This window comes from Chrysochloris asiatica, unplaced genomic scaffold (assembly GCF_000296735.1).
Source record: "Chrysochloris asiatica unplaced genomic scaffold, ChrAsi1.0 scaffold00052, whole genome shotgun sequence".
In the NCBI taxonomy this organism is placed as follows: domain Eukaryota; kingdom Metazoa; phylum Chordata; class Mammalia; order Afrosoricida; family Chrysochloridae; genus Chrysochloris; species Chrysochloris asiatica.
In genome coordinates this window covers 14851267-14866336 of record NW_006408570.1, presented here as the reverse complement: position 1 = coordinate 14866336, position 15070 = coordinate 14851267, and the positions used below count along the sequence as shown (strand labels likewise).

The following is a 15070-nucleotide window of genomic DNA, read 5'->3' as shown; positions in this document are numbered from 1 at the left end:
TAGCTTCCTTCAATACCGTTGGTTCTTTATCATATGCTACCTCCTGAAATGGCTGATCATCATCCAATGCTTTTTGGGGACAGTGACCTATGTATTGTTGTTGTCAAATGCTGTTGAATAGGTTCCAATTTATAGCAACCCTGTACAGGGTTTCCAAAGAACAACTGGTAGGTTTAAACTGCCAACCTGTGGTTAGCAGTCCAGTGCTTATCATATAGTGCTACTCCAAGACTCCATGATTCTGTGTACTCCTTCCTTTTTCTTTTGAGGGTTCCTACATCATTCATTATTTTGCCCATTGAATCCTTCAATACTACAACTTTAGGCTAAATTTTTTTCCCAGTTATTTCAGCTTCAGAAATTCTGCTTATGTTCATCTGTTTTTGTTTTTGTTTTCTAACTCCAGGCTTTTGCATATTTCATTATAATACTTTATTTTGTCTTCTCAAGCTATTCTTTTAAATCTGTTCAGCTCTTTTACTTGATAATTTCTTTCATTCACTTTAGTTCATCTACATTCAAGAACAATTTTCAGAGTCTCTTCAGACAGCCATTTTGGTCTTTTCTTTATTTTTTCCTCTGTCTTTTTAATGACCTTTTGCTGTTTTTGGTGTTATCCGACAGCACATGTGTTTTTTGGTCATTAGTATTCAATGTGTCAAACCATTCTTGAGATGGCTCTAAAATCTGGTAGGATATATTCAAGGTCGTACTTTGGCTCTTGTGGACTTTTAAAATTTTTCTTCAGCTTTAACTTGAACTTGTATATGAGCAATTGATAGCCTGTTCCACAATAAGCCTCTGGTATTATGTGAATGATGATATTAAGCTTCTTCATTATCTCTTTCCCTGTCTGATTCCTATGTACATTATCCAGTGAAGCCCATGTGTTTGTAAGGGATAAGTTGGTCTTGCAAAATCCTATCAGGCGATCTCTTGTTTCACCTCATCACCTACATCACATTTTCTAACTGATGATCATTTTTCTTTGTTTCCAACTTTCACATTCCAATCATCAGTAATTATCAAGCCATTCTGATTGCATGTTTGATCAATTTCAGACTTCAAAAGATGGTAAAAGCCTTCAATTTCTTATCTTTGACTTTACTAGTTGGTGTATAAATTTAAATGATAGTCATATTAACTGGTTTTCCTTGTACGCAGATGAATATTAACCTATCACTAACGGTGTTGTACTTTAGATCTTGAAACGTTCTATTTCATGATGAATATCCCATTCCTTTTCAATTTATCATTCCCATAAGAGTAGACATATGATTGTCTGATTCAAAATGGCCAATACAAGTCCATTTCAGTTCCTGGTGTGGCGCTACAGGATCAGCACTGGATTGATTGCAAACCACAAGGTCAGCAGTTTAAACCTACCAGCTGCTCCTCAGAAATCCTATACGGGGTTACTATGAGTCAGACAGTTACTTGATGGCACTTAACAACAACAATGCCTGGGATATAGATTTTACACTTTCCATTTCATTTTAGACAATTTTCCTAGATTCATATTTCATACATTCACATTCTGATAATGATGTTTTCTGCAGTTTCGTCTCATTTTGAGTAATGCTACATCAGCAAATAAAGGGCCCAAAAGCTTTGTTCCATGTACACTATTAAGGCTGACTCTATTTTATTTTAAGGAAGTAGTTTGTCCCTAGTCATGTTTTGCATGCCTTCCTATCTAAGGGGCTCATCTTCTGGCACTATATGAGCCAATGTTCCACTGCTATTCAGATGTGAATCACCAGGTTCTCTCTTCTAATCTGTCTTAGTCTGGAAGTTCTGCTAAAAGCTGCCCACCATCACACAACAACAGACTGACATATGAGTTATGATTATAACATATATTTATAATATATTTCCCTATTTTGCTTTTGAAAGTTCACTTTATGCCACTTTGCCTTTATGAAGACCTACATTAGTAACTGTTTTTGCTCACCAAAAGAAATCTAAAAAGGATTTTCACTTTAAAAAAGGCAAAAAGTAAAACTAGTGTTTAGTTTGTTTACAGAGAATCTTAAAAGAGGCAGTGTGCACCCCAAGTGGTAAAAATGGTATCGTCCAGCTCCTTCCAAGGAACTACACTCAGCATCCCAGCATCAAGCCACTTAGCTTTGTACTGTGTCTGTGAGCACTATTTGTTAGTGTTATTTTAGATTTTATATGTATTTTGGGTTATAATAATAATCTGGTGGATTATTTTTTAGGTCTGGGAATGCTAAAAAAAATTTCCCCTTATAAATGAATGTAACTGCTTCTTCACTTCACACCATTTTGGCTTGTGAAAGGTTTCACAGGAATACTCAACTTTTGGACAGTGGGGGAAACTTGAATATGGAAAAGTTTGGTAGAACTTACTGGTATTCAAGTGGCAGTACTGATATAAAACCTGTAACTCTTTCCCAGCTCTGACATTGTTGCTATTGTTGTTAAGTGCTGTGGAATTGGTTCTCACTCACAGAGACCCTGTTTTGGGGTTTCAAAGAGCACCTAGTAGATTTGAATTTGTGGTTCCCACAGGTCAGTACTGATTCTATAGCACCACACCAGGAGTCCTCCCTTTCCATTATGAGCAGATGAAACTACGTGAAGAACCTGTACGTCCAGCTACCTGACCTGACTAAGCCTTGCTCTAGTATTAGAATGCAGGTGCTAGCTCAGAAGGTCTGAGTGTCAGAGTGGTTAATTTACTTACATTCGGAATGAGAAGGACTTGACTAGCAAAAAATGAGAAGGAAAAAAGGGATCCTAGTGGACACACTATATCGGGATGATTAATAAAAACCTAGGGAAGCACTAATTAAAATAAAAATAGTAGCATGGGAAAGGAGACCAGAAGGAGCAAGAATAGGTAAGACTCACTATGGCAAATACTCTTCAAAATACCATTTCCATGTATTCTATCAATTACAAAGCAACCTAAATAAACAAATCTACCTGAATAGCAAATACCACACTATATGTTAAGTTGATTTGTCAAATAGCAAATATTGTTGTCTTTAAGTGCCTTCCAGTTAGTTCTGACTCATAGCAACTCTGTAGAGGGTTTCTGAGGCTTTTAAACCTTTATGGGAACAGAAAGTTTCATCTTTCTCCCATGGAACAGCTGGTGGGTTCAAACCGCAAACCTTGTGGTTCACAGTCCAGTGCTTATGGTATGGAGCCACCACATGTTCACAGGCTCCTACTATAACAATGTACCATTTACAGTTAAGGTTGGATGAGGTTACTTGGTTGGATGAGGTTACAGAAAATAAAAAGAGAGGAATATTGGAACTTTCAAAGAGCTAGGAAAGGTTGGGGTCTATCTGAAGAGTTAAGAGAACTCTGTGTTCACACTTATGTAGGGGATCAGAGTAGAAACGGAGAACAGATACTTTATAGGTGAGACAGAAGTGAGGGGTACCAAAGACTTTCTAATGTTTATTCCTGTTTTTGCCTACTATACATTACATTATGTTTGGTAAGATCAAGTGTCAGGAAAAACAAGCAAAACCCTCCATGAAATGAACTGACACACTGACTGTAACAATGGGCTCAAACACACCAATCATTGTGAGAATGAAGCAAAACTAGAATGCTTCATTCTGTTGTACATAAGGTTGCCACGGATCAACAATTAACAATAATAATAGACCACTTATGTTGCTCTAATATTAACTATAAGGCATACTGAATTAGTTTACCTGTCAATTTCATTATTAATTTCATCAGCGATTCCTCTCATGTCTAATTTGTATTATACTCACATTATTAACATATTTTACTACTCATTGCTAAAAGCCAATTCTGATTTTTAAACTCATAAATGAACTAATACTAACGATATAAGTGGAATCATAGTCCTAGTGAGGCACTGTAGGATAAGCACTGGACTGCTAACTGCAAGATCAATGGTTCAAACCCCAAAAGCGCTGCTCAGAAACCCTGTGAATTGGAACAAACTCAATAGCACTTAACAACAAAAACATACATGGAATCTGGAAAAATCCATGGACAAATAGAAAATCTTTTCAGAATTGCTGACTACATAGCAAAGCTATTTATCTGGCTTATTTGATTAAAGGGCATTTTGAAACTTAAAAAAATTTTCTATGCCTCAGGAGTCAATATAGCAACTAATCAATAAGCATATTGGAACATTAACTTAGTTTAATTGTGCCAAAAGCATCTGAAAGTACTCTAATATTGATTATATGTTATTTATACTAAAAAGTAGTTTTAGGAAGTACTACTCACCTGTGTTTGCTCTTCTGGAAGGAGATCAAATATAGCTTCATGCATTTTTGCCATTTGCTTACAAATATTCCTGAAGCAGGCAGATGGAACAGGAGCTTTTACCTCATACTGTCAGATGAAAAGGTAATAAGAATTATGTTCATGTCCTCTGGATTGCTTACTGTCCCCCACTATTTTCTCAGATGGACTCCTGGTATTGTGCTATAGGATAAAGTCTAGACTGCTAACCACAATATTGGTGGTTCACATCTACCAGTCACTCCTTGGAGACTCTACATAGGGTTGCTATGAATTGGAATTGATGGCACACAACAACAACATTCCCTAAGATAGTGTGCTTTCTGCCTCTACATATCTAACTGTGGTATAGTACTTGTAATGGGTGAATTTGCGTCCCCAAAAAGATATGTTTATACACTAACTCCCAGTACCTGTAAATGTGATTTTACTTGGAAACAGTCTTTGTAGATAGTTAACACAAAGTAAGACTGGAGTATGGTGGGTTCTGAAATGCTTATAAAAAGACAGCTAGAATGCTTATAAAAAGACAGCTAGAGACACAGACAGACATTGAGGAAAGTCACCTATGTGAAGAGACTGAAGTCATGCTACCATAAACCAAGGAAAACCTGGGCTACCAAGAAACTGGATAAGACCAGAAGGATCTTCTCCTAGAGCCTTCAGTGAAAATGTGGCCCTCCAACATCCTGAATTCCTATTTCCAGCCTCTAAAACTGTGAAACAATACATTTGTGCTGTTTTAATCAGCCCTGTTTGTGGTCATTTGTAATGGCAGTTTTAGGGAAATTAAACAGCAGTCAAACTTACTGTACAACTGTGATCTGTACTACAAAAGCGAACCTTGAGAATCTTTCAGTAAACTGCCTAATCGACTTTGAGGGAAGCAGGGTAATTTGGTGGTTATATACACAAGTTGCTACCATTCTTAAGATGGTCTATATGATGATGATTGAGTTAGCTAACTTCTCTATACCTCAATGGGCTGCTATAAGACTTAAAAGAAAGCACAAAACAGTGGCTGCCACAGAGAAAGTACTAACTAAATGTAAGCTATTAATCTAGCTCAGTATGAAATGAATCACTAAAGTTGCCCTTCTAAATTAACAGATCTTTTAAAAACAGGTTCTTAAGAACATGTCATCTTGAAAATTCTAAAATCAATGGAATTGTATTAGAATTAAAATGTTCTTTTTCCCTTACTAGGCAAGTCAATATAGCAATCATAATTATTTTAATAGAAACTAAAAGGGAAGACAATTGAATTCTTTACTATTCTTACATCTTGAACAATATACTGGTATGCTTTGGACAATTTTAGAATTTACACAGTTTTAACTATATACCACTTTAACTATAAGAAAAATTGGGGTGAACAATTATATTTAAACATACTAATCACATATAGTACTCCTGGTATGATGCAGTAGGACCAGCACTGGACTGCAAAATACAAGGTCGGCAGTTCAAACTCACCAGCTGCTCCTCAGAAACCCTATACAGGGTCACTGTGAGTTGGAACTGAATTGATGGCATTTAACAACAACAATCATTGCATATAGGAGTCCTGGCATGGTACTGTATGATATGCACTGGATTGCTAACTGCAAAGTTGGTGGTTTAAACCCATGAGTCACTCCTCTGAAACCCTATACAGGGTTGCTGTGAGTTAGAACTGACTGAACAGCACTTAACAACAACAACAAATCTTACATAGTTTATTAAAATGTGATGAGTTCCACTATGTTGCTACTGAAAATCAGAAGAATAGAAAAGACCTGAATACCACCACCAAGTAACATCATCTAATTGATATACAAAGGACACTCCAACCAGCAATAGCAGATTACATATTTTTTTCATGTACATATAGAAGATTCACCAAGATATCCTTTGGTCATATTCTAGTATATTAAAAAAATATATAAACAAATTTAAAAGAACTATTCTCTGACAAAGAGAAAATTAAACTAGAGATTAGTAACAGAAAATAAAAGCTCTAGAAATGCCTCAAATATTTGAGATTTAAAAAATTAAACATTATATTTCTAAATAAACTAACCTACAAGCCAAAGAAGAAATCACAAGGAAAGCACTCTGAATGAAATAAAAATTGGAGCACAAAAGTATCAAAGTTAGTGGGACACAACTGTATTAGTTCATAATAGGGACTTTATAGCAGTAAATACTTATATTAAAAAACAAGAATCTCAATAATCCAAGCTTTCATTTACTTAAAAATCAAATGCCATTGAGTCCATTCCGACTTGTAGTGATCCCACATATAGTTTCCAAAAGTGTACATTTCTACAGGAGCAGACAGCCTGATCATTCTCCAAGGAGCAGATGGTGTGTTTGAACCACTAGCAGTCCAATGCCAAGTCCACAGCACAGCTAGGACTCCTTTTATTTTAGTTAAGAAATTAGAAAAATAGCCCATGAAATCCAAAGTTAAAGAAAAAAGATTAGAAAAGAAAAAACTAGGATATAGAAAAACTGGAATAAAGATATACAGAAAGATCAATGAAAGCAAAAGCTCATTTGTCAAAAGATCAAATTAAGTGATATACAAACTGATTTTAAGAGATAAAATGAACAGAGAGCAAGTGCAAGAAAGAGGTGTGAGAGGCACAAATTACAATATAACAAATACAATGAAATAGCAGATACTTTCAGTATTGTAACTCCCACAAATGACTCTGACTATGCAAATGTGAGGGGCTATACAATGTGAGGTTCTTGTGGTCCATCAAGGGGACTGGTAGTGTAAATAAAGTGCTTTACACTCTTGGGGTAGGATAATGTAAACAAGGTGTACAGGGACACTAGTTAGGGGACTGGTCAGTTTTACCATACTCATAGGATTAAAATGAGCCATCCCAAAGGCAGAAAGGGGGACTTCAAGACGATGAAAAAAGAAGAGCCAGGAGCAGAGTCGATTCATTAGACCCCAGATCCTTGCACTAAGCCTCAATTCAGGAGACAGCGAACTATGACACTACAGATGGTGAGAACTGGAAAGAGGTAGAAATGCAGTCAGAACCATGAGAATGACAGGAGACAGAAGGGTGGGTTTTCCAGCACATGAAGTGAGAAGGCTAAACACTTTCAAACAGAAGGCATGCTGGAGGATCTAGGTCCCATCTGAGCATGTTTGGGTAGTTAGGTTTGTCAATCCATGGAGCTAGAGCTGGGAGCCTTACTGGTGGAATGGAATGCCTTTGGGGCATTTATCAGCAGACCAAAAAGAGCTTTGCAACACTTGTCCAAGTAATCATAGGTCAAGGGGCCACATGACAGAGGCTGGGCCACAGAAAAGCATAACCACAAGTATGGTTGAGAAGAGGCTATCCTGATTGAAGAACAGGATCCTGAGTGTTCCTGATCCTGAACTATAGCCTGTTACTTCCCTATGTTGTTGCTATTGATGTTGTCAAGTGCCACTGAGTGGGTTCCAACCCATAGCGACCTTGCATAGGGTTCCCACGGTGTGACTGGTGAACGTGAACCGCCGACCTTGCAGTTCAAACTGACTTTACAGTCTAGCGCATTAACCCACAGCACGACACCAGGACTCCTATTATAGTAATCCCGTAATTGTGAGTTCTATGGTCATTGCAATGTAGGATCAAACTCAGCAGAGAAGTAGAGTGCCAAGGGAGGGATGGTTGGTGGAAGCATTGATGAAAACATTGTAAAGTGGTGATAATGCCTGGCCTCCACTTCATGTGGTAAAGTTAGAAGATCAGACACCCTCTCCACACCAATTTTACAGTACTACCAATCCTGGCAAGCATTAAAAGGGTAATAAGGGACTAATACTAATGAATGAATAATGAATATAAATTTAACAACACATATTATTGTTGTTAGGTGCCATCGAGTTGGGACCCTATGCACAACAGTAGGAAACACTGCCTGGTCCTGCACCAACCTCACAATCATTGCTACGCTTGAGTCCATCACTGCTGCAATGGTGCCAATCCATCTCACTGGGGGACTTCCTCTTTTTCTCCAAACCCTCCACTCTACCAAATATGGTATCTTTCTCCAGGGACAGATTATCTCCTGATAATATCTCCGAAGTATGAGAGACCAAGTCCGACCATCCTAGCTTCCAAGGAGCCCTCTGTCTGTACTTCGTACAAAACAGATCAGTTTGTTCTTTGGACAGCCCATGGTGCTTTCAATATTCTCCTCCAATACCATAACTCAAATGTATCAATTCTTCTAAGGTCTTCCTTATTCACTGTCCAACTTTTACATACATATGAGGTTATTGAAAATATCATGGCTTGGGTCAGGCACACCTTAGTTCTTAAAGTGACATCGTTGCTCTTGAACATTTTAAAGAGGTCTTAGGCAACAGATTTGCCTAATGCAATAAGTCGTTTGATTTCTTGACTGCTGCTTCCATGAGCATTGATGGTTGAGATGAACAAAATGAACTATTTGACTTCAATCTTTTCTCCATTTATATGGATGCTGCTTATTAGTTCGATTGTAAGGATTTCTGTTTCCTTTACAATGTTGTCCATAGCTTGTCATGATCTGGTATTCTATGCTTTCAGCCAAGTTCTATCAGACGTCAGCAATGATATCCCTCACTCCACACTCCTTCTGAATCTGGTCTGAACCTCTGTAAGTTCTCTGCCAACATATGATTGCAGTCGTTTTTGGATTACCTTTAGTAAAACTTTACTCACATTGGGTATCAATGATATTGTCTGATGATTTTCACATTCCTTTGGGTCGCCTCTCTTTGGCATAGGCACAAATACAAAACTCTTCCAGTAAGTTGGTAAGATAGTTGTCTTCCAAATTTCTTGGCATGGATGAGTAAGTGCCTCCAGTGCTGCACCAGTTTGTTGCAAAATTTCAATTTGTAGGCCATCAATTTCTGATGCCTTGTTCTTTGCCAATGGAGAGGAGCATCATGCTTGGTAAAGGGGAGAGTCAGTGAAAAAGAGGAAGTCTCCCAACAAGATAGACTGGCATAGTGGCAGCAGCAATGGGCTCAAGAATAACAATGATTGTGAGGATGGAGCAGGACTGGGCAATATTTTATTCTGTTGAGCACAGGGTCCTTATGAGTCAGAAATGACTCACCTAACAACATTATTCCTACCAACATGTCTGCTCATAATGTTATTGTTCGCCCAGAATATCTCTTAATTCCTAATTTTACCACTCTTCAAAAGCAAAACTTACAGGCATTTCTCATCCATAAAGTTTCCCCGTATTTCCCTCCTCCCAATCTGGTAACCGTCTTTCCCAAAGCAACAAAGTTCCACTGGCATGAAACCAACTCCTTACTTGTGACACTTTCTACCCCTTTTTATAACTATTGATATATTTCCTTTATTAGATATTTTGCTATTTAAGGACAAGACCTTAAGGCTTATTTATCCCACATCTCCCTCTGTTTCCTAACACAGTGCTTTCTTATGTCTAATGAATGAAGGATGTAATGTTAGTTAGAAGTATGCTTAAGTTTGGAATCATGATGTGGCACTGTAGGATAAGCACTGGACTGCTAACCACAACATCAGCAGTTCAAACCCACCAGCCAATTCTTGGAAACACTATACAGGGTCACTATGAGTCAGAATCGACTTGATAGCACTTAACAACAACAATAACCATTAGATTTTTACACTTCACTCTCCCCAATCAATGCTACCCTTATATATTAGCTTTTTTTCCCAAATTAAATTTTCAGAAAGCAAATGAAAATCTAAAACACTGAGAGGCAAACTCAAACAAAACATTGTCTGCTATCTTGTTGCTGCTGTTCAATGCTGCTTCATTGCAACCCTGTATAGGGTTTTCAAGGAGCGCCCCATGGGTTTGAACCACTAACCTTATGGTTCGCAGTCCAGTGTTTATCCTACAGTGCCACACCAGGATCTTGGTATGAGTTAAAAATGGGTCAAATTCATCAGGAATTGATGAAAAAAAATATGGAAAGGAGTAGCAAAGACAGACTTATTAATAACATTCCAGGGATAACAGGAAAAAAAACATCAATGGGAAGATCATAAAGAAAACAAAATTGCGAAAGTCCTATCACATTCTTGAAGAAGTCAATGGCATAAAAAGGAAGGGGCATGGAAGTTAAACCTAATTTATAACAGATTTAAGAGACAGCATAACCAAAAGCAATGTATGGACCACATAGAGACTTCTGTTCAAACAAATTATTGTTAGAAGACATTTTGGGACAATTCAAATAGGGACAGGTTTTAAATGATATTTAGGAATTATTGTTAATTTTATTAGTGTCAAAATGGCAGTGTGCTTATTTTTGCTGCTAGTGAGGAACATGTCCTTAGTTTTCAGAGACACACACTTAAATATTTTAAAAAGAAGTAGCATAATGTCTCTAATTTAATTAAAAATATTTTAGTAAGAAAAGCAAAATGTTAATAGCTGTTAAATATAGGTGATGGATAGTAAAAAATGTATTAAGTAATTCCCTTTATTTTTTGTTATGGAAGGGAAAGGCAAAATCTAGTTAGAGTTCCAATACCTGGTTAAAAAGACTGGATGATGAAAATGACAAACTCATTTTTTGTTTGTTTGTTTATATTCATTCTATATTGCTCACAACTGGACCAATAAACAATATCATGATAAACAAAAAATAGACTGAAGTTGTCAAGGATTTCATTTCACTGTGATCTACAATTAATGCTTCTGGAAGGAGCTGTCAAGAACTCAAAGGACAAATTGCACTGGGCACGTCTGCTACAAAAGATTTCTTTAAAGGGTTAAAGAGCAAAGATGTCATTTTGAGGACTAAGGTGCATCTGACCCAAGCAATGGTATTTTCAATTGCCTCAACAGTATGTGAAAATTGGACAATGAATAAGGAAGCCCAAAGAAGAATTCATGTATTTGAATTATGGTGTTGGTGAAGAATACACTAAGAATGAACAAACATGTGTTAGAAGAAGTAAACCTGAATGCTCTTTAAAAGGGAGAATGGCAAGACTTTGTCTCAGTACGTACTGTGGACCTATTGTCAGGAGGGACCACTCCGGATGAAGAATATGGTGTTTGGTAAAGTAAAGCATCTGAAAAAAGAAGATGACCCTCAACAAGATGGACACAGTGGCTGAAACAATGTTCAAACATAGCAACAATTGTCAGGATGGTGCATAACCATGCAGTGCTTTGTTCTGTTGTACATAGGGTTGCTGAATTGCAACCAGTGTAACTGCACCTAATAAAAACAACACACTGGGAGAACAAACAAGATGGCAGATTGGGTGGAAATGCAATGAGGAGCTCCATCAGCTACAACACAGAATACCAGACCAAACTAGCTCAGGAGATGGTGTCAGAACTCTGAACCACATATAAGGGAATATTTAGAAGGTTAGAAACCTTACAGCTAGGGGAATCTGTAGCAGAAGCAAGAAATCCATTGCTTTCTATTTCAAGATGCTCAACTGCACCCGGAGACACCATCTTGGGGGCAAGACCAAGCAGGGGAAGGATCAGAACAGCCATGGACACCTGACAGAACCACAGAGATAAAGGTGTGGACATTCTGGGTTTTTTTGTTATCTGTTCATTGGTCTCTCGCTGTCTGTACACCTCCATTCTGGTGACTAGAAGGGGTGCCTAAGTGAGTGGACACCCTACCTCTACCCTCGGAGGATTCTACTATACATACGCACAAGTCTCCTCGAAATTTAAAGTGACAGTTTCCACTTAAAACCAAATGACAGGGAAAAACGGCCACAGCCGGCCCTGAACTGTTTATCAATAGAAAAAAGGCCTGAACGGGGATTGTTGAACAGGAGAGGCAGGCTAAAAAGGAAATAGGCCAAAAATTAAATCCCAAATTACATTACAATGACCAACAGTGACATCTTGAAATTTCTCAGGAAGAAGAATGAAATGGGAAGTCCATCTCCTGAATACATTTACATGGAGGCAATCAGAAAGCATAAGAAACACCAAACTACACACCAATCTAAGTATTAAGGCCACATATAATTCCTGAATATGACCAAAAAACAGAAACAGATGACCATATCAGCACATGTCCAGTAACAAGATAAAGTGACTGAGTCAAATAAGCTGAAAGTAGACCTACCTCCATACTGGAAGATGGTCAGGCTTTGGAAATGCCAGCGAAGGAATTCAGAAAAATGATTATAAAATGTATCAAAACACTATACAAAGGAGCTGAGAAAAATAAGGAAGAAGTCAGGAAAGCACTATAGGAACAATCAAATAAAATAGATACAGCATTGGAAACAATTCAAAACCTATACAAAGAGATCCAAACCATTAATAATAGAATATCAGAAATGGACAATACACTGAAAGGGCAAAGGAATAGAAATGAAGAGATGGAAGCCAGAACTAGTGAGCTAGAAGATAAATCTCTCAACACTACTAAGATAGAAGAGCAAGCAGAAAAAAGGACAAAAAAATCTGAATAAAGTCTAAGATTTATGTTGGACAACATAAAGAAGAATAACAAGAATTATTGGCATTCCAGAACAGGAAGAATCACACAAGTTCACAGAGGAATAAGTTGAAGAGCTTCTGGAAGAAAATTTCCCTAACATGATGAAAAGCGAAAAGATAATCATTCAAAAAGCTCAAGGATACACCCTAAAAGACAATCACCAAGGCATATAATAATCAAGCTCTCCAAAATCAGAGATAAGGACAGAATCCTGAAAGCAGCTAGGGAAAAGAGAAATGTAACATACAAAGGCAAGCAAATCAGATTAAGCTTGGATCTCTAAACAGAAACCATGAAGGCAAGAAAGCAATGGGAAGACATATATAAAACCCTGAAAGAAAAAAAACTGCCACCCAAGAATCCTCTATCCAGCAAAGCTGTCAATCAAATACGATGGTGTAATCAAAACATTCCAGGAAAACAAAAGCTAAGGGATTTTGCCAAAGCCAGCCCTGTAATGAAAAACATCCTAAAGGAAGTTCTGTGGACTGAGAACCAACAAGAACTGACAACAACTTGAGAATGACGTATGTGGCAGCATCACCCTGAACTCAATTTACAAACGGAAGAGTCAAGAACAGAATAAAATGATAACAACAGAGGATGTGGGAGGTCAGACTATGCTCAAAACAATTACAATGTGAAAGAAGGTAAACACAGAAGAACAGAAATCCAGGTGGTAGGAAGGTCAGGTAGATTACAGGATAAAATAGACTGTCTTAAATGGCGGGAAGAGTAAATGAAATATAAGGTAACCACAATGGTGGGGTTGGGGTAGGAGTTTAGTTCAGGTGTTGGGAAGGGCAATAGAAAAATGGGGAGGAGGCAGAAGACAAGATAGATAGGGGAACACTGAGACAGGTTTGCATGGCCTCAGTGGGACAGAGGTAAACATTGATGCATGCTCAACCTTGGAACAACAGGGTTCCGTGATAGAGGGATCTAGGCATAGTTTGAAAAGGAGAAATAAAACTAAAATGCTTGACTGTCTTGTGAATATTGGTTTCCCTTGCCTACTATTGTAAAATAGACACTTGAGTGTCTTCAGCCTACAACTGATTGGAATACCTAAAAGGGGTTCTAGAACTTGCTCAGTGAAATAGCCCTCTTGCAAAGCCTTTGCAGAGTATAGGACCTTAGGTGGAATCCTGAGTCCCAACCAGAACCTTATGAGGTAGGACATTCCCACTAGCAAGGACAAGCAGACCAGCCTGGAACAGCTAGAGTGACAGATGATACATCTTCAAAGAAAGATCATCAGGAAAAACCCAAAACAAAAATGTCAAGCACGACTGATTACTACAAGAATAAGCAAGTTGTTCCCCAGGAAGCCATCAAAGCAAGCAATCAAGTTCCTTCAAGAAAAACACCCCTCTAAGACTGAAACTCAAAGGGAACACACAAACAGGCATGTAAGTTTGCTGGGGACCACATTGGTCTACTGGTATGAGTGGAAGAGTGAGAAAGGCAGCAATGAAGAAATGGGCTGAGTTCAACCACAGTCCATTGACTCCCATTGACCTGGAGATGTGAGAGAGAAGAGGAAGGGCTGGTTGGTCCAAAGTGTGGTGAGACCTGAGGGCACTTGAGCCCATGGACAAGGACACAGCCATAGAGGGCTAGAGCTGAGAGTGAAGTATCCAGCTGATATGAAGTGAGGGAGATATACAAGAACACCCCCCAATATTTTTTTTGATAAAGGAAACAAGGGTAAATTGCTACAATTTGATGAACCTGACCTATACTCATGGAGGTAGTAACTCTAAATACCAACAGAGATGGAAGAAGTCTTCACATCAAGTATCAATGTTATCCCCTCTGGACACAGGGTAGATAGGGACGGGCAACTAAGATATTGGCTACCTAAAATAAAGGGACAAAAAAGGCACGAAGTGACTGACTTACAAGCTTTCAAGAAGGAGTTTAGTTTAAGAGTATGGGGGAAGAAAGAGTCCCCACTGAATAGATTTCATCTTGGCTAGATGGGTCTGGTGAAAAGAGATGGAGATAAGATTCTTATGATTCATTAAAAGTGAATAATTGTTATCATGACTAATTGCAACTGTCACAAATGTAAAGGTAGAAGTTTTGTAACATAAACAGGGAAGTGGCTAATCTTACAGTCCAGAAACAGAGAAGCAGCGACGTCAGAGCCAGAGACAGAGATGGGATCATGGAGATGGGGAGCAGCTGAAGACTCTAGATTCACAGGTAGAGAGGGACTAAGAGCTGGTGGCCAGGAGGTCTGACTTGCAGAATGTGCCCTTTAGAGGTGTAAATTATTACATATGCCTGAATGTTTTTTTT

General features: G+C 38.1%; 1 protein-coding gene across 3 annotated transcripts in view; it reads right to left on the bottom strand.

Moving 5' to 3' along the window:
* VPS54 (vacuolar protein sorting 54 homolog (S. cerevisiae)) overlaps nucleotides 1-15070 on the bottom strand; it is a 144896-nt gene that overhangs the window by 15274 nt on the left and 114552 nt on the right. For all 3 annotated transcript variants that reach the window (XM_006862966.1, XM_006862964.1, XM_006862965.1), the window contains one exon: nucleotides 4255-4362. In XM_006862966.1, the coding sequence (XP_006863028.1) occupies nucleotides 4255-4362 (108 nt within the window). The remainder of the gene's footprint in view (nucleotides 1-4254; nucleotides 4363-15070) is intronic.